Raw genomic sequence first — 22686 nt, 5'->3', positions numbered from 1 at the left:
GCCGCGGCGCCGGCCAGGAATACACTTTTTACAGTAAGAAGCTCTTTCCAGTTTCCAGTAACCACTTACAAAGGGAAACCGTGTTCCTGGAAGAGACAGGTTAAGCAGAAATAACTGAAAACTCTGAAGGCCAGCAAGGTAACTAAACTTAGCGTACCTGCTATTTTCCATATGCCCGAGTTTAATCTTCAGACAAAACATTCTTTATTAAAACGGTGAAAAATGAAAGCCGGAGTCACACAGTCTTACAGCAAACAGATTCTTGGCTATTTGAGGCGGTGACTTGGGGTCTGCTGCAGGCAGTGGAATGGGCTGCTCTTAGAGTCTCTCCCTTCAGCTCGATTCCCTGGTACCTGGATTTCTATATTAAAATACCCTTTGATTTTTCCTTCTCTCGATCTGTGTGTGTGTGTGTGTGTGTGTGTGTGTGTGTTCTGGGGGAAGAATGTGATATAAAGGAGGTAGTGAATTTCATGTGTTGGGCCACTAGGGATATTATTTACTCTTGGAGAGGGCGTGAAAACATGAAACTGTACTAGTTATACATCAGGAAAAAGGCCTAATTTCCACTTCCCTACACATTATTGTTTGGTCCAACAATCAACTGCTAGGAAAGTCTCTCACAGTTTTAGCAAAAAGCAGTTGCAGTAGATAAGGAAGCTGTGGTTTACTCCTCAACGATGGCTGAAACATGGATGGATGAGGAAAACGCTGTGCTGGGGAGAGAAGCCGGTCACCAAGGACCAGGCCCCGTGATTCTGACCACACGCAATGTCCAGGGTCGGCGCTATGGAAGGAAGTGATCCATGACCACCAGGAGGGGGAGCCAAACGGCGGATGGCAGCCTTTGGATACCAGGTTCCTTCCGGGATGACGGAAATGCTTTGCTGACGATGGTGATGGCTGCACAGCTCTGGGAATACGCTAAACACCAATGGATCTCAACGGCTAAGGCATATGAATGGGGATTACATCTGCACAAAGCCATCGGTAAAAATAAAGCAGAAGTGCTGGGGCTACTGCGGGTATTCAACAGCAGCCAGTGTCCCAAGCCCTTCTGAAAGATTATCTCATGCAAGTTTTCTGAGGAACCGACACAGTGGTTACCATTATTTTCTCCAGTTGGCAGGCAAAGCGGCTCTGCTGCAGAGACACTGGGTTACGTACTCGCCTAAATGACTGGGCTGGTAAACCAGATGGCCAGATTTGTATTTAAGCCTCCCACCATAGTTCTTGATCCTAAGTTCTGCCCATATATAGAGGTGCAGGCTAAGGGAGAGGCCTGTGATAGAACACTGGACACAACCTAAGTGTCCACCAGCAGGGGACTACTTAAATACATGCGGGCATCTTGTCTCCTGAAAGAATGAAATGTATCTTCCAAAGTCGCTACTGGAAGACAACCAGCAAAACAAGGGGAGCCTCGTTGGAATTATATGTTTCACAAAGAGTTACATATGCAATAAATATGTATACACACACACACCATTTTGACACTCTTCCCATCTTTTTCCATAAAAAACAATCAACTTTTTTCTAAAAATGAGGTCAAAGGTAGCAGGCCCACTCAGTGTTCCCCTGGATACCCTCTGGTACTATTTTTAATTAATTAATTAATTTTGAAAGGAAGAGACAGAGCTCTTCCTTCCTTTGCTTCACTCCCCAAATGCCCACAACAACTGGGGCTGGGCTTGACTGAAGCAGGAAGGGGCACCCTGTCCCGGTGTCCCACATGGGTGGCAGGGTCCCTAGTGCGTGGGCCACCACGCTGCCTCCCATGGTGAGTATCGGCAGGAAGCTGGAGTCAGGTGCTGGTGCTGGGAATTGAACCCAGGCACGGAGCTAAGGGATGTGTGTGTCCCACATGGCGTCTTAGGCACTGGGCCAAACACCCACCCTGGCTTTGGGTTTTCAAACCACGAGCATGGTAGTGGCTCCCTAGGGAAGCCTTCTCGGGCTCACCCTCCAGAGCAGGGCCGCACACGGAGGCCCCGCCGGGCACTACCACCACCCTGGGGGAGCCCTCACGGGGCCCGCTGTCACCCAGGGCCACCATTTTGGCGTCACGTGTCTGTTAAGATTAAGGACGCTCTGAGAACATGGCAGCTGCACGTGCAGCCTCGGGTGGGACATGAGAACATGATTTATTCCTGCGATTAAGCATGTTCCCTCTCATCTGGTCCTGGAGAATTTATACAGCCGTAATCTTCTCCATCGCTAATGCTCTTCATTATCTTTTCCTAATTAATTGAGGTATGTAAATTCATTGATCTAAAACCTTTGCAGGCATAAACATTACTCACGAAGTGATCCGGCGCCACACTGTTAGCAGATCAGGCTTAATCAGATTCTACCGGTTTTTAAATTATACATGTTATTAGACAAGATTCATTTAATTTTGCATCTAACAGCTACCACTTATTATATTGGCTTCTCCCAGACATTTTATAGCAACTCACTGTCAAATCCGTACTTCACCAACTTGGTAAGCACACAATCAAGTTTTTTTTTTTTTAAAAAAAAAAAAAACAATGTTAAATAGTTTTTTTTTAATTTAGTTTTCTGAAACGGATACATACACACAGTGGTGGTGGTGGGTGGGGGAGTGTGCTGTCTCCTATCCATTGGTTCACTCCCTAAAAACCTATAACAGCCAGGGGAGGCCTGGCCAAAACCTCAATCCAGGTCTCCTACATGGATGCAGGGACCCAAGTAGCAGAGCCATCCCGCCAGCCTCCCAGGATCAGCATCAGCAGGAAACTGGTTTTGGGAGCAGAGCTGGGACTCGAACCCAGGCAGTCTGATACGGAATGCTGGTGTCCCACAGGGCGTCTTAACCGCTGGACAAATTCCTGCCCCAATGAAACAGGTCTACATATGTGACGTAACAAGGGGCTCTGGTTTGATATGCAGTGTGCTTTAAAGTGGAAAGAAAAAAGAAAAAAGTTAAGATTACGGAAGCTGTATTAACCAAGTGAAATGTCTGAAGTTGCTACTTTTTAGATCAATACAAAATCTTTTCACGGGAGTATTTATGGCTTATGACAGCAGTATTTCACCTGAATCCTACATAAAGAAAGAGGTAGCAAAAAAATTTAATGGTGAAATGTTTTATCCAAACCTGTACTGAACAGAACCTACCAGGGTTTTCCAATAAAGTACTTGGGACCTGGGGGGACTAATACAGAATTTGAATCATGCAAGTGAGTTTCTAAATCCCGGGAACTACAGAATACCTGTGCTCAGCACTGTGGCACTGAAATGCTCCGTTTCCTAAGCTCTCATTATTTTTTCCGTTTTCCATTCTGATCCCTTGACCAATCACCTGATCACTGAACCCCTTTGGGATCACGCTCCTGTTTAGTCTTTCATTTAGTCGCAGAAAATAGGCCCACCCAGGAGGTGAAATGTTCTAATTTGGGGAAACGAGTGTTTAAAGCAGGAATAATCAGTAAAGGGAAGATGGAAAAATTCCATCGTCGGTCAAAAGCTATAGAGACACCAGTTTTGCCTGCACCACGTCGAGCGTCCAGGGAGGGGGCTCTGCAAGCTTCCGTGGCATCTGTCTGGTAGTTCCAGGAAACCTTGAGGAACAGCGAGGATGGAGGGGCTCCAGGGCTGCTCTGCTGGGCCGGGCGGGCCCTGAGCACTGTCTATAGGCCCGGAAGTCATGGTCTGCTGCAGGGGAGAGCATCCCCAGGGAAGCCGAAGACAGGCGCGCTCACATCACAACCCCCGTTTCTCCTCGGCTCCTTCTTGGGAGTCTTGGAGCCGTTACCAGTCAGGCTCTCCAGAGAACCAACAGACCACGGGCAGACATGTAAGGGGAGGTGTATCATGGGATTCACCTGACTATGGAGGCCCAGTCCCCGACCTGCCCTCTGTACCCTGCAGACCCGGGGAAGCTGGAGCCTGAAACCCGAGGTGGAGGGAGGGACAGACGCCCCAGCTCAAACAGGAAGCAAAGCCTCCCCTCCTCCACTCCTGGTTCTTGTCAGGTCCTCAGCAGAGCCGTGATGCCCCACACTGCTGAGCACAGCTCTCCAGTCTCCTGCAGAACCACCTTCTCACACACGCCCGGAAACACTGCTCTGCCAGCCATCTGGGCACCCAAGGCCCAGTCAAGTGCACACAGCACAGGAACCACCCGGGAGCTACGGCAGTGACTCGCCCTGCATGCAGCTGCGGCACACAGAAGCGTGTGTATTACCCGCGCACGTGAGTTCCAGAATACTCCGAAAACTGCATTTTAATGTAAGTAGTTTCCTTGGAAATCCTGTAGGTTCTATTTTATGCATTTTAAAATGTGGTCTGGGGGCTTCACCAACTTGCTGAAGGGGTCCAAGGCACAATCAGGCTAAGGCGTCCTGACTCGGAACAAAGAGCTGACACAGAGCGAGCCAGTGTGGCGCCTGTGCTGCCCCGCCACATGACAGCCGCTGGCAGGGGTGGAAGGAGGACCACACCTCTAATCAGACACAACTTTTCAAGGCAGGCTCAGAATCCCCTAATTAGTAATATTAGGGAGATTAGCTCAGACCACTTTTAATCAGCCTCAACAGAAGGGAGGCATTGTCACTGATTGCTTGGCTGTTTTCACGGAGCTTATAATGGATGCGAAGCAGTGAGGGAGCCATGGGGCCTGGCTGATTGCTCTCTGGTTACTGCTCAGCACTCGGCCCGCTCACGCCGTCTGCAGAATCTACACTCCAGGGCCCGGTGATATTTCGGCGAAGCCTTCACTCTCTTGCACACACTTAACGCCCCCTTTCCATTTCTGAATGCTAAACTGCATGGCAAATTGTCTTGAAATCTTGGCATTTCTCGCAGCCAAGAGTAGACGCTCAAAAAAAAAAAAAAAAAAGCCAACCTCAAAGCTAATTATACAGTCGAGCAAATGAATGTAAATTAACCAAGCTTCTTAAAAAAATAACAACAGAAAAAAAGCCAATCCTACTTTATTACAGATAAAAGGGTTTCTGCTCGATGGAAGCTTTCAGAGCGTCTGCAGTGTGGTCGGCAGCACCGGGTCTCAATGCTTGGGGGACACGAATGGAGGCTGTCAGGTGCACAAAGAGGCAGTCAGGAAGGGAAGGTACCCACGGGTCCTTGTCCCTGAGTGACGGCATCCAGGGGACGGCAGAGCCCAGCGGCCGGCGATCACTGAGCACAAACGCTGGAGCACAGCCCACACCTGCTGATCCACGCGGACTTCAAGCCAAAAGCAACGCTTAGCTGACTTCCCAGAGCGCGTGTGAGGGTGCTCACTGCAGCCTTCCTGAGATTAACTCCAACCTAGAGGTATGCGAGGAGATTATCACTCCTGGCTATGACTAGGGGAGAGGATTAGCCAATTGTGAAATCCCCATTGACGGGACGCGTGCAGTTATTAAGAGCCTGACATAAATCTGTAGTACCACGATAGAAAGATTTTTCCAGACAGATGGAATGGGGAGAAGTAAATCGCAGAACAATTTGCACAGAATGATCTCATTTGTAGTTAAGAAAAGGGTGCTCACATCCGTGCACACTTCTAACTACGGCGGCTCCAAGGAGAGGGCTCGTGGGGGATGGCACTCACGGTGTATCCTAAATCCCGAAGGGAACCTACTCACATACTACTTGTATAATTTTTAAGATTTAAAAAAATAATAAGACAGATCCATAGCTACTCTAGTTTGATTTATATAAGAGATCAGAATGCCAAAAAAAAAAAAAAATTGCCTGCCTCTACATTTCCTGGTGCAGCAAACTTGTGTCTGCTTTTTTGACTGATGCAAAGCCCTTTAGCATAGTACTGGACACAAAGGAGACACTCCATAAAGATATCTGTACTAGGTGTCTACCATGCGCTGGTGACTTGCTAAGGATCATGGGAAACACAAATACAAGTGGTTTACCTGAACTCACCCACTAAACACCTTATCCATGCCCACCAGTGTTAAGCCACAAATGAAAATACACACACACACACACACACACACACTTGCATACACAGCATATACACGAACACTCTCCACCACACACGCACACACCACACTCCCCCTGGGAACTCAGAACCAAGCTTGGGGAAGAGGTTGGAGGGATGAGATAAGGCCCTTTCCTGGCCAGAGCCTTAATCCTGGCTGTGATTGCAGCAGTATGTTTCTGAGGTTTTGCTAATCACAGAATGTCACATTGTCAGAATAAGGTCCGTGGGTTGGTGCCTGCCCAGTAGGACGGTAAGAACCACCTGCAGGCCCCACACCAGAGCACTCCCGCTCTACCCCACGGAACCACAAACCTTGCTGTGGGGAAGGAGTCTTGAAGGCCCCTGGCCACTGCTGCTCTCACTGGGACCTCGGCCAGCCCTTTGCTTCTAACAGGAGGTGAAGGTCACCACCAACAGGAAACAGGACCTTTCGGGGCTCACTTGGGCCTTTTTCCAGATGGAAAACACACTTCCATTTATTAGTGCTTCTCATTTACATTCCAGCATCTTCCATATTCTGTCTTTTTAAGTGTTTTGTTAGCAGGGCTGGGCCAGGACAAAGCCAGGAATCAGGAGCTCCACCCAGGTCTCCCATGTGGGTGGACGGACCCAAGTACCTGAGCCATCACCTGCAGCCTCCTAGGGAGCAGATGAGCAGGGAACTGGGTCAGACACAGAGCGGGCAGGAACTTGAACCAGGCATTCCAATACAGGACATGGGTATCCCAAGAGGCAGAGTAACACAGTGTGCCACAGCGCCCACCCCACCACCATTCCTTTCCTATTTTTTTTTTTTTAAGATTTATTTGTTTATTTGAAAGGCAGAGTTACAGAAAGGCAAAGAGAGAGAGAGAGAGAAAGAGAGAGAGAGAGAGGTCTTCCATCCACTGGTTCACTCCCCAAATGCCTGCAATGGCTGGAGCTGAGCCAATTCAAAGCCAGGAGCCAGGAGCCAGGAGCTTCTTCCAAGTCTCCCATGTAGGTGCAGGGGCCCAAGGACTTAGGCCATTTTGATACTGCTTTCCCAGGCCATAGCAGAGAGCTGGATCAGAAGTGGAGTAGCTGGGATTTGAACTGGCACCCATATGGGATGCTGGCACTGCAGGCAGCAGCTTCATCTGCTATTGCACAGTGCCAGCCCCACATCTCCCATTCTTTTTTTTTTTTTTTTTTTGACAGGTAGAGTTATAGACAGTGAGAGAGAGAGACAGAAAGGTCTTCCTTCTGTCGGTTCACTCCCCAAATGGCCGCTACAGCTGCAGCAATGCCAATCCAAAGCCAGGAGCCAGGTGCTTCTTTCTGGTCTCCCATGCGGGTGCAGGGGGCCAAGCACTTAGGCCATCCTCCACTGCCTTCCTGGGCCACAGCAGAGAGCTGGACTGCAAGAAGAACAGCAACCGGGACTAGAACTGGTGCCCATATGGGATGCTGGTGCCGCAGATGGAGGATTAACCTAGTGAGCCATGGCGCCAGCCCCACATCTCCCATTCGTAACCACCCATCAGTTCTCTCTCCTCTCCTGCCTTTTGGAGCTGTAGCTACAGAATCCCAGGCCTTCCCTACATTAAGGTAGGGAAGTCACCAGGAAGGAAGTCCTTAGCAAGTCACCAGCGCATAGTAGGCACCCAGGAGAGATATATGAATCAAGCATCCCCTCTGTGTCAAGTACTATGCTAAAGGCCTGTGCATCAATGACCAAAGCAGACCCAAGTTTGCTGCACCTGGAAATAAGGGATCTGGAAATGTGGAGACAGGCAATTACTTTTTTTTTTTTTTTGCGTTCTGATCTCTTAGACTAAGCAAACTAGGGTAGATATGTAGATATGGATCTGTCTTATTATTTCATTAAATCTTAAAAATTATACAAGTAATATGTGAGTAGGTTCTCATCAGGATTGAAAATCTAAATCACCCACTGAAGTGTATTAGTCTGCCTTTATCTGTAGCAAACATCACCTCCGTGTATGCACCGTTTCCCGCAATTTGTCAGAAGCATTTCAGAGTCCAATTCTATTTCCAAGTGGAGACACTTTGCTCCCTGGAGGAATGGTCCCCGTGGTTCAACCACGAGACGTCTGGGACCATGTTAACTTTGCAGCTACACTGTGGTTCCCGTGCAATGCACGTGTACACGTGAACGTGGGGAGTTGCATTCCATGAGAACGCGGGGGAAGCCTCTGCTTGCCATGAAGAAAGCTTCCTTCCACTACACATCCCCAGGCAGCAATGCTGTAGAGCCCTAGGTTTAATGCACAGCCATCTGGGCCACAGCTCCTGCGAAACGTGGAGATCCTCAAACTTGAGAATGCTAGTATGCAGCACACAGCACAATTACACAACACCTGGAGCAAGGCCACAGCTGCACCCTGCAATGGCATCCAGCGGTATTTCCCTAGCAGAACAAACAAATATTCTCACTAAACAGGATTCATAAAGATCATAAACAGCCTTGTGTCAGCTCATGGCAACTGTGCTGCCAGCCAAGTCCGTTTCAGACTTAAGCAAAACAAACAACCAACCAAAAAACCCTTTGTTTTCAGAGCTTCCTGAATTGTGGGATGGCAGGGAAGGGACACACGTACATGACCCAAATCCACGAACCACGTCTGGCGCTCCTGAGGCGCCCTGCACATTTCTGCCTACTGTTTCCCAGACCTTAGATTCCCTACGATTCCCCGGGGATCTGGTTAAACTGCTGCCTCTGATTCGCCAGCTCTGGGTGGGGTGAAGATCCTGCACTTTCGCAGGCTCTGCAGCTGATCCGGTGCCCCACTCTGGGGGAGCGAGGCTACAGTAGGATGTGTGCGAGGTCTGAACACAGATGAACTTGAGCCAACCCCCTGCTGGCTGAGTAGCACTGGGGGAAGAGCTTCACTGCTCCCGTCCAGTTTCCCACCACCAAAACGGAAGTAGGAATGACACCTCGTTTGCAAGAACCACAAGGAGTAGGCAGACTGGCAGCACAGGACCCTGAATTCCATCCCATGGCAGCTGCGGTCAGCCAAATAATGGCCCCCACCTGCCACCCCCACACACTGAAGACAGCCACATCTAAATTCCCAAAAATTATGGACCAGTCGTCTTCCATGGCAGGACAGGAGTCTGCAATGTGATTAAGTGAAGGATCTGACATGGCAAGATTGTCCTGGGTAAGCCCAGGGTCATCACAAGGGTCATTATCAGAGTAACACAGAGAACGGCAGAGGATGGAGCAGTGGTCAGAGGGGGGAGAGAAGATGCCGGGCTGCTGGCTTTGAAAATGCAGGAAGTGGCCACCAGTCAAGATACGAAGCAGCCTCTAGAAGCTGAAGGAACGTGGCCCCCCAGACCCAGGCTGGACTTCTGATCTCCAGCACTGGGGAGCGCAAGTGTGTGCTGCTGTCAGGAGTGTGCAGTAGCAACAGGAAACTAACCCCCCCCCCATAAACCGGGCTAACCCAGGGGCCTCCCTTTACAGAGGAGAGGCGCTCCTGAAGTCCCTGCAGGAGGTCAGCACACAAAGAACTCTTCCAGGAAACTTCCTGTCAAGGGAAGAACTCATGCTGAATCGTCTGTTTGGTTTGGTTACGGAAAATTTTAAAAATTTGTTGATTTATTTGAAAGGCAGAGTGATAAGAGAGAGGTACACACACACACATATACACACAGATCTTCCATCTGCTAGTTTATTCCCCAAATGGCCAAAATGGCTGGGCTTGGCCAAAGCCAGGAGCCAGGAATTCCATCTGGTTCTCCCACGTGGGTGGCAGGGCCCCAAGTATTTGGGCCATCGTCTGCTGCTTTCCCAGGAAGCTGGATTGGAAGTGGGCAGCCAGGAGGACTCCAATCGGTGCTCTGATATGGGATGCTGGCAGTGTAAGCAGCTTAACCTGCTGAACCACGATACTGGCCCCACGGCTACAGCAATTTTCCCTGAAGGGGGATGGACACGTGTGTGTTAGTGACAAACTGTTCCAAGCTCCGAGGAATCTCTTGCATTCTCCACTGTAGCAGCACATCCCGATCTGTCAGCCCCTCATCTGAACTTCGGAATCTAACAAGACACTATCATCAACACCAGTAACATCCACAAAAATTACCCTGGGATTAAGAGTGCAGGACTGAAGATCAGTGGTCTCAGTATCTGTCTGTGTTTTCATTGGCTACTTGCAATGTGCCCTGTGCCACAGAGAGGGTTTACAAAATAATAAAATACCAAGATTGGTATGGCACTGTGGCACAGGGGGCTAAGCTGCCATGAGCGATGCCAGCACCCCCTATCAGAGCACTGGTTCGAAACCTGGCTACTCCACTTCTGACCCAGCTCCCTGCTAATGTGCCTAGGAAGGTAGTGGACGACGCCCCAATTACATGAGCCCCTGCCACCCACCTGGGAGGCCTGGAAAGAGTTCCAGGATCCTGGCTTCAGACTGGTCAGCCCTGGCCATTGCAGCCATTTGGAGAGTGAACCAGCAGATAGGAGATCTCATTTACTCTCTGTCTCGCCCTCTCTCCGCACTCTGGCTTTCAAGTAAATAAAATAAGTTAAAAAAAAAATTAGGATAGCCAAAATACCAAGAAAACAAAAACGATAATACAAAGATAACAGAATGAAAACCTGTGTTTCTTTCTTTCATTTTTTTTTTTTTTTTTTGACAGGCAGAGTAGACAGTGAGAGAGAGATAGAGAAAGGTCTTCCTTTACCGTTGGTTCACCCTCCAATGGCCGCTGCGGCCGGCGCACCATGCTGATCCGAAGCCAGGAGCCAGGTGCTTCTCCTGGTCTCCCATGCGGGTGCAGGGCCCAAGGACCTGGGCCATCCTCCACTGCCCTCCCAGACCACAGCAGAGAACTGGCCTGGAAGAGAGGCAACCGGGACAGAATCTGGCACCCCGACTGGGAATAGAACCCGGTGTGCCGGTGCTGCAGGCGGAGGATTAGCCTAGTGAGCCACAGAGCTGGCCAACAGCTTGCATTTCTTAAGCATGTCCCTGTGGCCCTCGTACCCGTGACTCTTCCTAGTATCCACAACTCTGCATTTCCCTCACCAGCCTCTAAGCTCCACAGATACTCTCCCACCTCCTTGTCCACACCCACAGCATCTAGCGCTGTAACTGGCACTTAATTTGCACCCAATGAGCATGTGTGCACGAACAAATATTATGATGAATATTTATAATGGGAAAGTGTCATCTGATCACTTTCATTTAAAAAAGCATTACTCTGAAGGCTGTTTTCTTCTATGTTGAACTTAAATCTACTTGGCCCAAGATACTATTTATGACAGAATTAGAGGCATGCTTTCTGATTTTGTTTGCCTATTAATATGTGCATTTGATAATTAACAATGTGCTAAGCACTCAAAAGCAAATAATTACTTTTCTGGTGTCTGCGTATGAGCTAAATGAGAGGGAAGCCACTTACTGCATATTAAAACATGGTAACCAGTTTTCAGAGTTCTGTTCCGACTCGGGCCACAGTATCCATCACAGTTACAGTCTCTCCCTGGCTCAGTTCCAACCCCACTGGACAGTCCAGACCCTCAGAAGAGAGGATGACTCTGCTCCAGTCACACTGCATAGAAAATATACATTCAGGAGTTTGCCAGCTCACACTTGCAAGGTCTGCTGACCAACTGGCGGGACCGAGCATCAAAATGGTATCTTTTAATTCACTTATGTTCAGTATGTTTTATTTCAGAAGCAGTGTAATCACACGGAAGGCTTTTTTTAAGCCTGATTTTGAAATATGGCTGAATGCATTAACATAATTCAGAACAAGTCGGTAAACATCTTACAAGAACATGTTATATAATTCTAGTGAGCTCTGTGATACCCTGTTTCCAAAGAAAAGAAACCACTGGACAGAAAGATGTCAAATTTGGAATCTTATTTGCAAGTGGCCAATGAGAGCCCAGATTGGCTCACTGTGTGGTCCAGAGTGAGAGCTCTGGCCAGTATGCAGACGGGACGATGGGATCCCAGAGAAACTGGCCAATGGCCAAGCAGACTTTCTGGTAGCAGCTTCATTGGCTGGCCAGGGGCCTGCGCGGTGGTTGGAGTCCCAGCTGCTCTCCCTCCAACCCAGCACCCTGCTAATGTGCCTGGGAAGGCAGCACAAGATGACCTCAGTACTTAGGTCCAAGCCACCCACATGGGAGACCAGGATGGAATTCCAGGCTCCGGGCTTTGACCTGGGCCAGCCTGGCTGTTGCGGCCATTTGGGGCGTGAGTCAATGCATGGAAGATCTCTCTGTCTTTCCCATTCTGTCACTCTGCCTTTCAAACAAACAAATAAATAAAACCCATTAAAAAAGAAAACCCAGTGCCAAGACAGGAGCATGAGCATGGAGGACGTCACTGGGTGCTGCAGGTACAGTCCACAAACGGCACAGGCCCTTGGTGCGGGGTAAACGGAGACTGGGGCGTGGGGGCAGTCTGGGGGCCTCCCTCACTCTTATGCTCCGCAGGCTGCAGAGAGAGCAGTTCTGGGCTGCCCTTTTCCTGTTCTCACATCTCCATTCTGGGTTTTATTCTGGATAAACAGGCTGCCAGACAAGCCAGCCCGGTGGGGAGGAATCCACCCATGCAGGCTGCCTGCAGAGCGCTGCGGCTTCTAACAGAGTTGGAAATCACAGCAAGACTCGAGTCCTAGCGTACACAGGTGAAGCCAGACGCAAGCGAACACCCCGGGCCGGGTTTTCTGCAATGGTCCTGAGCTCACCTCTCGTCCACTATGCCGAGAGAGACACAGGCAGGAGCTGGCTCTGCCGCCCTGACAGGCAGGTGCACCTCCCACTGGCTGATTCTTGCTCATGGGGGAGAGGGAAGGAAGAGAGTTCAGAAAGCATCTGGTATCTTCACATTCCCTGCACGTCTTCAGGTCACCTGCTTGCAGGGGAGCGGACTTGGAGAGCCACAGGAGGGTTGGGCTGAGACTCTGCACTGACAAGCATAGGTGTTCTCTCTCTCTTGTTTTCCGTAAGAAGGGAACAGAGTGGGAGTCTTGGGAGCCACTACCTAGGGGGAGCCTGCCTGCAAATGAAGTCACACAGAGCCCAGGGACAGAGAAATCAAACTCTGAGGACAACTTCTGATCCCCTGGATCCAGCTGTGCCTGAATCCCAGATCACCCCTGGACTTAAAAAAAAAAAAAAAAAAAAAAAACTTAATCTAAGTTGGATTTCTTGATTGCAACTGAAAAAGCACCAACAAATGGGGGAGCAAAGAAAAGTGTAAGACGAGGGGAGAGGAGAGAGGACTGCATTTAGGGATGTGGTATCTGGAAATGGTTCAAGTTCATCCCTGCAAGTGCAGAAAGGTGAACCGGGTGGGGGGGGTGGAGGGGGTTCCATTTTTCATACTGAGCTCGGCTCATCAGAACTGAGGCTCTGCCTAATTACTGTGATTAATCTTGCCAAATTCTAAATATAAAACGAGCGTGCGTTCGCTGCTGCTCAGTGATCCTGCAGCCGTCACGGAGGGAAGCAGTGAGCTGTTACCAAACAGAGACATCTTGGGGGGACCATCATTTCCTTCTTCCCTGCTGAGACCCGGGCCCCAGGGGCTCAAGGAGACAAGAAGGTCACAGGCGGCGACCCCAGGCTTACCCGGCATGGCGTGGACCAGGTCTCCGCACAGCACAAAGAACTTGGGCTTGGGGTCCAGCCGGTTGATGGCCTGGACGGCTTGCTCAGTGAGACGGAGCTCCTGTCCCCACTCGTCACCGCCGCTGTCACAGTTCCCGGTGGACCAGGCCTTCATCAGCCCAAACTGCGGGTCTGCACCTTGCAGGAAGTAGAACGGGCCTTGCCATTCCTTTTCTTTCTCTTAAAAAAAAAAAATGGAGGAAGGGGTGAGGAAAATATTACAGAAATCTGTCAGGGAAATGCATCCAGGTTACCATGCAAGCGGATACAATATTTTTCTTAAATTAAGTAGGTCATTTTAATAAGCTGCTGCTCAAACATACCCATTGGCCTGTCCCCGTCTGGCGGATTTTGATTTATACTAATTATGCCTGGGACCTGGTGATTCCCAGAGGCCAGGAGGAAACACGTGGGCCGCGGCAGGCCCAAAACCCAGCTGCTAGCTTCAAAGCGAGAAGGCCAACGAGAAGCGCGGAGCCGAAGAGGACGCCACGGTACAGAGCATGTTCATGTGCGATAGAATAGCTCTGTAATTAGAAATGAAAACACCAAGAATCGAATGCTGCCAGAAAGTCTATTTAAATGACGAGGTAAGGCGCACACAGATCTTTCCTGCCAGGCTCAGGGGCACCATGCGCCCTGTCTCAGGGGAGGCTGCAGAATTTTAATGATGCAACTTGGCTATCTGGTGGGAAACGCGGCAAGGAGTGAGCGGACGTGGAAAAGGGAGAGAGACAGTGAGGGGAGGGGACTCCTTGGGGTCTCAGAAAGGGCTCTGGTCCCCGGAACGGACTCCACCCAGCTCGGTCTTCCCACTGGTTCTGCTGGGCTGAAGCGGCGTGAGCCCCGGCCTCTGTCCTGACCAGGGCTGGTGCCTGCAGGCTGGAAGGGACATGAGTGGGTCTCAAAGCTTCTTCTTCCTTTTTTTTTTTTTATTTATTTATTTATTTTTTATTTTTTTTGACAGGCAGAGTGGACAGTGAGAGAGAGAGACAGAGAGAAAGGTCTTCCTTTGCCGTTGGTTCACCCTCCAATGGCCGCCGCGGCTGGCTGCAGCCAGCGCACCGCGCTGATCCGATGGCAGGAGCCAGGAGCCAGGTGCTTTTCCTGGTCTCCCATGGGGTGCAGGGCCCAAGCACCTGGGCCATCCTCCACTGCACTCCCTGGCCACAGCAGAGGGCTGGCCTGGAAGAGGGGCAACCGGGACAGAATCCGGCGCCCCGACCGGGACTAGAACCCGGTGTGCCGGCGCCGCTAGGCGGAGGATTAGCCTAGTGAGCCGCGGCGCCGGCCATCAAAGCTTCTTCTCTTGGACCACGGTCTTACGTGGCGCCTTTTCAGTGAAAACCCAAGAAACAGTCACTCTTCCTGAGTGGGATCGGGACCCTCACTGCCCGGGCAGGAAGCACAGCCCCAAGGACCTCCGACCCTCAGTCCCCTTGTTTACACCCGGAGGGAACGTGGCGCGGTTTTCCGAATGGTCATCCAGGGACTTGATGGCAAGGACAAGAGTGACCCCCAATCCTGCGTTTGCCTTTTGTTTTCGTCATTTTTTTTAAACAGACTGATGTATTGATGGCACCTCCTTTGAACATCGCGGTGATGCGGTGATTCCCAGAAAGCTCGCTGGAGTCACTGCACGTCCACGTGTTTGCATCATTCGTGTGTCGCGTTTTCTAAGTGCCTGCTTTGTGGGGCGCCCTGCACGAGGCGCCGATGCCGATGCACGCACGTGACGACTGAGAGGAGGTCCCCATCCTCCTGGGGCTTTGTTCTTGTGGGGAAGAGAGAGACAAACACCAGGAAATAGGCGGAGTAGAGACAGCGAGTCCTAGAGGCTACACAGACGATGCTGAGTGAGGCGCTGGCCTGTGTGGGCCAGACGGCCAGGGAGGTGATATTTAAGCTGAGATCCGAGGGCACGAAGGAGCTGGCTGTGACCTTTTTAGACTCTGTGGCCACTGCCCAGCCACCCACGCCGGCTCTCCATCACCTGAGAGCACATCTCTGCTTCACTGCTTTCCCGTCTTCATTTCGGTTCTCAGAATTTTAGAAAACAAGTGAACAGACAAAGCTGCTTCACGCTTTCTAGGACCAACGGCACAGGCAACAGGAACCCACCAGTTCGCAGCCTCCGGCTCGGACTGGCAATCAGGGCACAGCCTGGGTGGGTGCTGTGGTGCAGTGGGGTACCCTGTCCCCTGGGACACCGCATGCCCCGTGGAGTGCTGGTTCCAATCCTGGCTACTCTGCTTCTCCTCTGGCTTCCTGCTCATGCACCCTCGGGGGCAGATGATGGCTCAAGTGCTTGGGCCACTGACACCCCCATGGGAGACCCGGAGGGAGTCCTTGGTTCCTGGTTTCAGCCTGGCCTAGCTCTCTCTGTTGCAGGCATTTAGGGAGTGAACCAGCATATGAAAGACATCTCCCCCCTCTCCCCATCACTATGTCTTTCATTTAAAAAAAAGTCACAACCAACTGGAACTCAGCCTGAATGAGGTCAACAGGAGACCTCAGTGCCTGCGTCTCACTGCCAAGGACAGTGATGCGACATGACCGACGGACTCCACATGCATTTGACCAGATCCCCCGCCTGGAGAGGCTCACATCCTGTGTGACCCCTCCCCGCGTGTGGGTGGGTCTGGCAACTGCTTCTAATCGGCAGAGCACATGATGGATGTCCTTTGAGAGAAAACACTAGAAGAAGACAAAGTTCTTGTTTTCTCTCTCTCTCAGCACCTTCTCTGGCAGAGTTGGCATGGCCTGGAGGGCTCTGCCATCAGCCCTGAGTGGACCTGGAATAGGATTCCCCCTTGTCCAGCTTTTAGGTAAGACCCCAGCCCTCAGTGATGCCATTTAAAGAAGCTTGTTTTAAATATTTGTCTGAAATGCAGAGTCACACACACACACACACACACACACACACACACAGAGTGGTGGTCGGGATCTGCCATCCACTGGTTCACTCCTCAAGCACCTTCTACTTCTGAGGCTGGGACACACCAAAGCCAGGAGCCAAAAACTCCACCTGGGTCTCCTGTGGGTGTCAGAGATTCAAGCACCTGGGTCATCCCTCATCCCTGCCTTTCTCATCAGCAGGAACCTGGATCAGAAGCAGAGCAGCCAGGACCGGCCAACCCAGCACTCTGCCTGGGCATGCAGGTGTCACAGGCAACAGCTTAATCAGGTGTGCTGGCACGGCCGCATCCCCTGGAGACGCCTCGGCGGAGGCTGCGCCCGCAGAACCCAGGCAGGCTGCGCCCGCACGCCCGACGCTAACCGTGAGCTACAGGTCTGGGGATTCCAGGCGCTGCACTTCAGGGTGCTCAGATGCCTACGGATCAGGAAGACTTCCCAGAGAGCTGAGCGTGGTGTCAGGACAGAAACGGAGATGCCGCTTTGTGTCTGCAAGTGAATTGTTAGCAACACTCACTTACTTTACTTGAACAATGACCTTCTTACATTGATGAATGCTTTGAGCTCCCTTCCTATGTCTGAGGCCTTTGCGGGGCCTTTTTAAAGTGGGTAAATTAATCAGCACCAGATCAGGGAGGCGATGGGCGCCCCGGGGCTGCGGCGTAAGTCACCCTTCCACAGTGGAGTTAGACACAGCGCCCTGCAGCGAATGTTTCCACCGTTTCCTATGACAAATAGTCACAGTCTCAGAACGTCAATAGTCCCTGGAGGTATTAAAATAAATCTTTCATTACTTGTTTGCTTAGTCAGAACACAGACAGAAATTCAGTGTTGTTACAAGGTACAAAATACTCAGACTCGCCCTGACACAGGAGAGGTCCGCGCAGCGACACACGACCCCCACTCCCCACCTAACATGGTAGCTTGTTCACTCTGGGCCTTCCGTTCCCCAAAGCACCATCACCGAGGCTGACGGTGGGCTTTGGTCTTCATTTAAAAAAAATTCGGATTATTTATTTATTTGAAAGGCATGGTGACAGAGAGAGGGGGAGAGACAGAGAAGAGAGAACTTCCTTCCACTATTTCACCACCCAAATACTCCCAACAGCCGGGGCTGGGCCCGGCTGAAGCCAGGGGACAGGAACTCTATCCGGTCTGCCACCTGGGTGACAGGGACCAAAGTACTTGGGCCATCATCTGCTGCTGTCCCAGGTGCATCAGCAGGGGGCTGGATGGGAAGCAGAGTGGACAGGACTCAAACTGCCTGCTGTTCCAATATGGGATGCTGGTGCCACAAGCGAGGCTTAGCCTGCTGCACCACAATGCTGGCTCCTTGGTCTTAGTGTTAATCCAGGCTGGGTTAGATGAAGACATCTTGCAGAATAGGAAAAATACGTGCAAGCTGCTTATCTGATAAAGGATTGACACTCAGACTATATCAGCAACTCAAAAAAACAACAAAAAACAATCAATTCAGTTAAGAAATGGGCAAAGGACCTCTGTAGAGAATTCTAAGAAATACAAATGGCCAAAAAATATACGAAAAAAATGCTCAGTGTCAGTAGTTATCATGGAAATGCAAATGAGAATCACGATGAGGTATCACCTCACCCCTGTCAGAACGGCTATTATCAAAGAGACAGTAACAAATGTTGGTGAGCATGTAGAGAACGGGGAAAACCCTTAACACTGGTGGTGGGAACGCAAATTAGCGCAGCCTCTGTGAAGTGCTGAGGTTTCTTAAAAAACTAGAAATAGAGCTGGCATATGGCCCAGCAACCTCACTACTGGGTATACACCCAAGACGTGAACACAGTGTGTCAAAGAGATACCTGCACCACCATGTTTCTAGCAGCACTGTTCACAACCACCAAACTATGGAATCAACCCAAGTGCCCATCTCAGATGAATGGATAAAGAAAATGGAATATTATTTAGCTAAGAAAAAGAATGAAATTTTACCATGTGCATCAAAATGGTTGGAACTGGAGCACACCACATTGAGGGACAGAAGCCAGGCACAGAAAGACAAATACTTCTCGCGTGTTCTCCTTTATATGTGGGAGCTAAAATTACAAAATCAAACCAAAGAAAACCAAACAAAAAGGAAACACCTGTGTATGTGAGTTTTGCAGCAGAAGCAGTGTTTGGTCGATCTTCATTTTTTATAAACCCGGTTGGGGCCCATAATGCTTTGTGGCGGGAGGAGGAATCTTTTGTAAATGCATACTTCTCTCGCCCCTCTACATCTAGCTTTTTACATCATAACAGTGACTCTGTCATGATACTGACATTGAATTATTTCACCTTAGTCCATACCATCTGGAACCTTAGTTCTGACCATCAGAACAGGTCCTGGGCGTTAGTCACCTGGCACCTACAAGAGGCAGAGCAAGCGTGGGGCGCCACGCCTTCCAGGGCCGAACGAGTGTCTGTCCCCGGCACAGGCAGCTTCTCCTGAGACCCTCCGGGGGTGCCGTCCTGGCAGTTGGAGGTGTGGATAAACTGAGGCACATGCCCGAAGCACCTGACACACCGCGAGAGCACTTGGCATTACCGAGGGATCCACTTTCTTCCGTAACTACCCCAGATAAAGAGCTTAAACAAGAGACCACCCAGTTAGCCAGTAACTGCCTGACAACCCTGGTTAAGGAGCAGCTCTGCTCACCCACGGAGTGGGAGAGGGGCAGGAGGGATGCCAGGCGGTGGCCGGGCGCTGGTCTCCTCCCAAGCTGGTCGTGGACCAACAGCAGCAGCAGCACCTGGGAGAGTATCTGCAAGGCACAAGCTCGGCCCTGACCCAGAACTCCCGGGTCAGAACCCACATTTGCAGGAATCCTAGGTGACGTGTGCACAGCTGAGTTTGAGATGCGCTGGCCTGCACCCATCAAGGGACTCTGCAGGCTGGGACCTCGGCATGCTGGGTAAGAAACAGGTGCACACTGCCTTCTGCTTCCCTGACCTGAAATGACCCTCAAAGGGTCTTCCATTATTGTTAGGTTAGTGGCCGAATTTCGTATTGTCCTGTTCATTTTTAGGAGCCTGCCTGCGCAGTTCATGCTTCAGTATTACCGATGACTAATTATCACCCTTTAAAGAGCCTTTCAAAACCACGTCAAGATTCCTCGAAGACAAAGAACTTAATCAGGAGCGTGTTACTAACCAGTGAGTCCTGACACTCTGCATTGCACAAGCGTTGGCCGTGCTCAACGAGAGCACCCGGCACAGTGCATGAGTGTGTGTGGGACACACACGTGCATTTTCAAAAGCCCAGAGAAAGATCTCGTTCTTCCAAAACCGATAAAAGAACCCAGTCAAGGACCCTAAGTGATGTCTCTGATAAGAATGAGGTCAAATTTTGAGACAAAGCAATTACCTGTAGAATGGCTGACAAAGTGAGTTATTACAGGAAGACTTCATTTCTGATCCAGAAGGGACCAAAACACGAAGCTCCAGATGATGTCTCTAGGACGTGTGCTATGCACAGGAAAATACGCATTCATGTAGCTAAAACCCTCACACTGGCCATCAGTAACAATGTCCCCAGTGAATTTTATTTTTTGTTAAAAAAATTTTTTTTTACTTTTTTTTAAAGATTTATTCATTTATTTGAAGGCGAGACTACAGAGAGAGATGGAGAGGCACAGAGAGAGAGAGAGAGAGAGAGAGAGAGAGACCTTCCATCTCCTGGTTCACTCCCCAAATGGCTACAATGGCCAGGGTTGGGCTAAACCAAAGCCAGGAGCCTGGATCTCCATATGGGTCTCCCACGTGGGCGGCAGGGGCCCAAGCACTTGGGCCATTTTCCACTGCTTTCTCAGGTATATTAGCAGGGAGTTGGATGGGAAATGGAGCAGCTGGGACTTGAACCAGTGCTCGTATGGGATGCAGGAGTGCAGATGGCAAACTAACCTGCTGCACCACAACACTGGCCCCAAATTTAATTTTTTAAGGTAAATTTAAAAAAAAAATGCATATGCCTGTCACTATGCAACAAACCGTGACAGATCTGACTCAAAGCCTGCAATTAGTATCTCATCGTTTCTGTGGGTTCTGGCCTGGCTGGGCTCAGCCTCTGCTCGGGTCTCTCACCAGCTGCCAAACAAAGTGCTAGCTCACGCTGAGGCCTGCTGCGAACGCCCAGATGCTTCCGGGCTCACTGGTGTAGCTGCTGCAGGATTTAGCTCCTCTGTGGGCTGTGGGACTAGGGTGCCAGTTTTCTTGCTGGCTACTGACCAGGGGCCAAGCTCAGGTCTTTGCCAGGTGGGTGTCTCTAATATGGCAGCTCGCAGCATGGAATCGAGTTTTAAGAAAGCCAGCAAGCAGTAGAAGACGGGCCTAGTCCTTGGGCCCCTGCACCTGCGTGTGAGACCCGGAAGAAGCTCCTGGCTCCTGGCTTCTGATCAGCTCAGCTCTGGCCATTGCAGCCAACTGGGGAGTGAACCATCGGATGGAAGACCCCTCCTTCCCTCCGTCCCTACCTCTCTCTCTCTCTGTCACTCCTTCTCTCTCTTTCAAATAAGTAAATAAATCTTTTAAAAAAATACTTAAAAAAAAAAAAACAGCAAATGACAGCCACACTCAGGGGTAATGAGATATTGAAACTGACACTGCACAGCTATCGCTGACTTCTCTTCGTCACCATCAAGTGTCTCGTCCAGCTCATCTCGGGGACCAACTCCAGGAGGAAGGATCACTGCCCCCCACCCCCAAAGCCCTGCCACTGCTCCTCACACAAAACCAAGGCCTGGCCTCGCACACCCATCTCACCTCAGTCAACTGCACATCTGTGTCTGTGTGCGCCCTTCCAGGACCAGCTCAGCACGCCCTTTTATTGCAACTCCTCCCCCTGCACTGCCCCCACTACTGTGGGAGACCAAAAAGCTGAACTCACAGGAGCCCAACTTTCCCACCCAAAGCACTGGCAGGATTCTCAGTTACCTTAACGAGCCTTTCACTTAAAAAAAAAAAAAAAAGTTTATGTGGAAGGCAGGGAGAGAGCAAGAGAAAAAGTGAGAGCAGAAACACTTTTATCCAGTTCACTCCCCAAATCCCACAACAGCCAGGGCTGGGCCAGGCTGAAACCAGGAGCCAGAACCCTATCCGAGTCTCCCACATGGGTGGCAGGCGCCAATCACCTGCTGCCTCCCAGGGTCTGTATGAGCAGGGAGCTAGAGGCAGGGATTGAAGCTGGTGCTCCCACCCAGCACAGGGGCACCTTAGGCCAAACGCCTGCCTTCACCAGCCTCTCGTCTGACCAAAGAGGGCTACTGGGGCCTGGCTGGAGTGTGCGTGGTGTCTTGGTAACGGCTCAAGCGCAAGTTCACACAGTTAATGAGCAGCAGCTTCTCCCCAAGAGCTGGGAAGATGGCAGGTGCCCTGGGCAGCCCGCAAGCTGTCCCCCTCGATGCAGGCATTTTTGTCTCCAAACGGAGCATCTGGGTAAATAAGATGACGGAGACCAGGGCAAGGCAGGTGAGGCTCAGTGCCTTCCGCTGTACCTGTGCTGGTCACAGTCCCCGCCCACAGAACAGGGCACAGGGCTGACTCTAAGGGCACAGGCTGGGGCTCCAGACATTACAAGCCCAAGGTCCTGCTAGCAGACCTGCTTGCTGGGCCCACACGGTGTTCGTTAAAGTTTTTAATTTGTTGCCAACAGTTGAAAATATAAATACATGCAGATTCTAATTATATATTGTATAATTTTAAAAATAGATATTACATATTTAAAATGTAAAATATGTAGATTTTAATTCATGAGTTTTACATATATGCCTGGCTTTCTGGATTCCCTTGGAAAACGGGGCTGCACTGTGCCAAGGAGTTGGCTGGGGCTGTACAGGAGCTACCCCTTCACAAGGGTCCTGTGCACTCGAACTTGACCCAGTCCACACCTGGCCCCTGCAGGCATCTGCAAAGCCCAGCCCTCATCAACCCGAACCCTTCCAATTTTGCTGGGAGGCAAGGGAGAGGAAGCCGACAAAGACAAATGAATGGATGGAGATGGGACAAAGGCTGAAGGGCATGACCATGTCCCAACTTTGCCAACTCCACCACAGGGTCCCTGGCTCAGGGCAGGTGATCCCCAGGTAAGATGACATAGGAGACCGATCCAGCTGCGAGAGCCTATGTCTGTCCAAAGGAAAAGCCAGAAAAAGCAACTTCTGAGTTA

At 50.5% G+C, this 22686-nt stretch overlaps 1 protein-coding gene across 1 annotated transcript in view; it reads right to left on the bottom strand.

The window, feature by feature from the left end:
• The window catches only part of CPPED1 (calcineurin like phosphoesterase domain containing 1), a 110209-nt gene that overhangs the window by 71320 nt on the left and 16203 nt on the right, over window positions 1-22686 (bottom strand). The window contains exon 2 of the mRNA XM_017342463.4: window positions 13560-13778. Within this exon, the coding sequence (XP_017197952.3) occupies window positions 13560-13778 (219 nt within the window). The remainder of the gene's footprint in view (window positions 1-13559; window positions 13779-22686) is intronic.

The sequence above is a fragment of the Oryctolagus cuniculus genome, chromosome 19 (genome assembly GCF_051225735.1).
Source record: "Oryctolagus cuniculus isolate XC-2025 breed Fujian yellow rabbit chromosome 19, ASM5122573v1, whole genome shotgun sequence".
NCBI lineage: Eukaryota > Metazoa > Chordata > Mammalia > Lagomorpha > Leporidae > Oryctolagus > Oryctolagus cuniculus.
The sequence above is the reverse complement of the archived record's forward strand: the minus strand, read 5'-3'. Positions and strand labels throughout refer to the sequence as shown.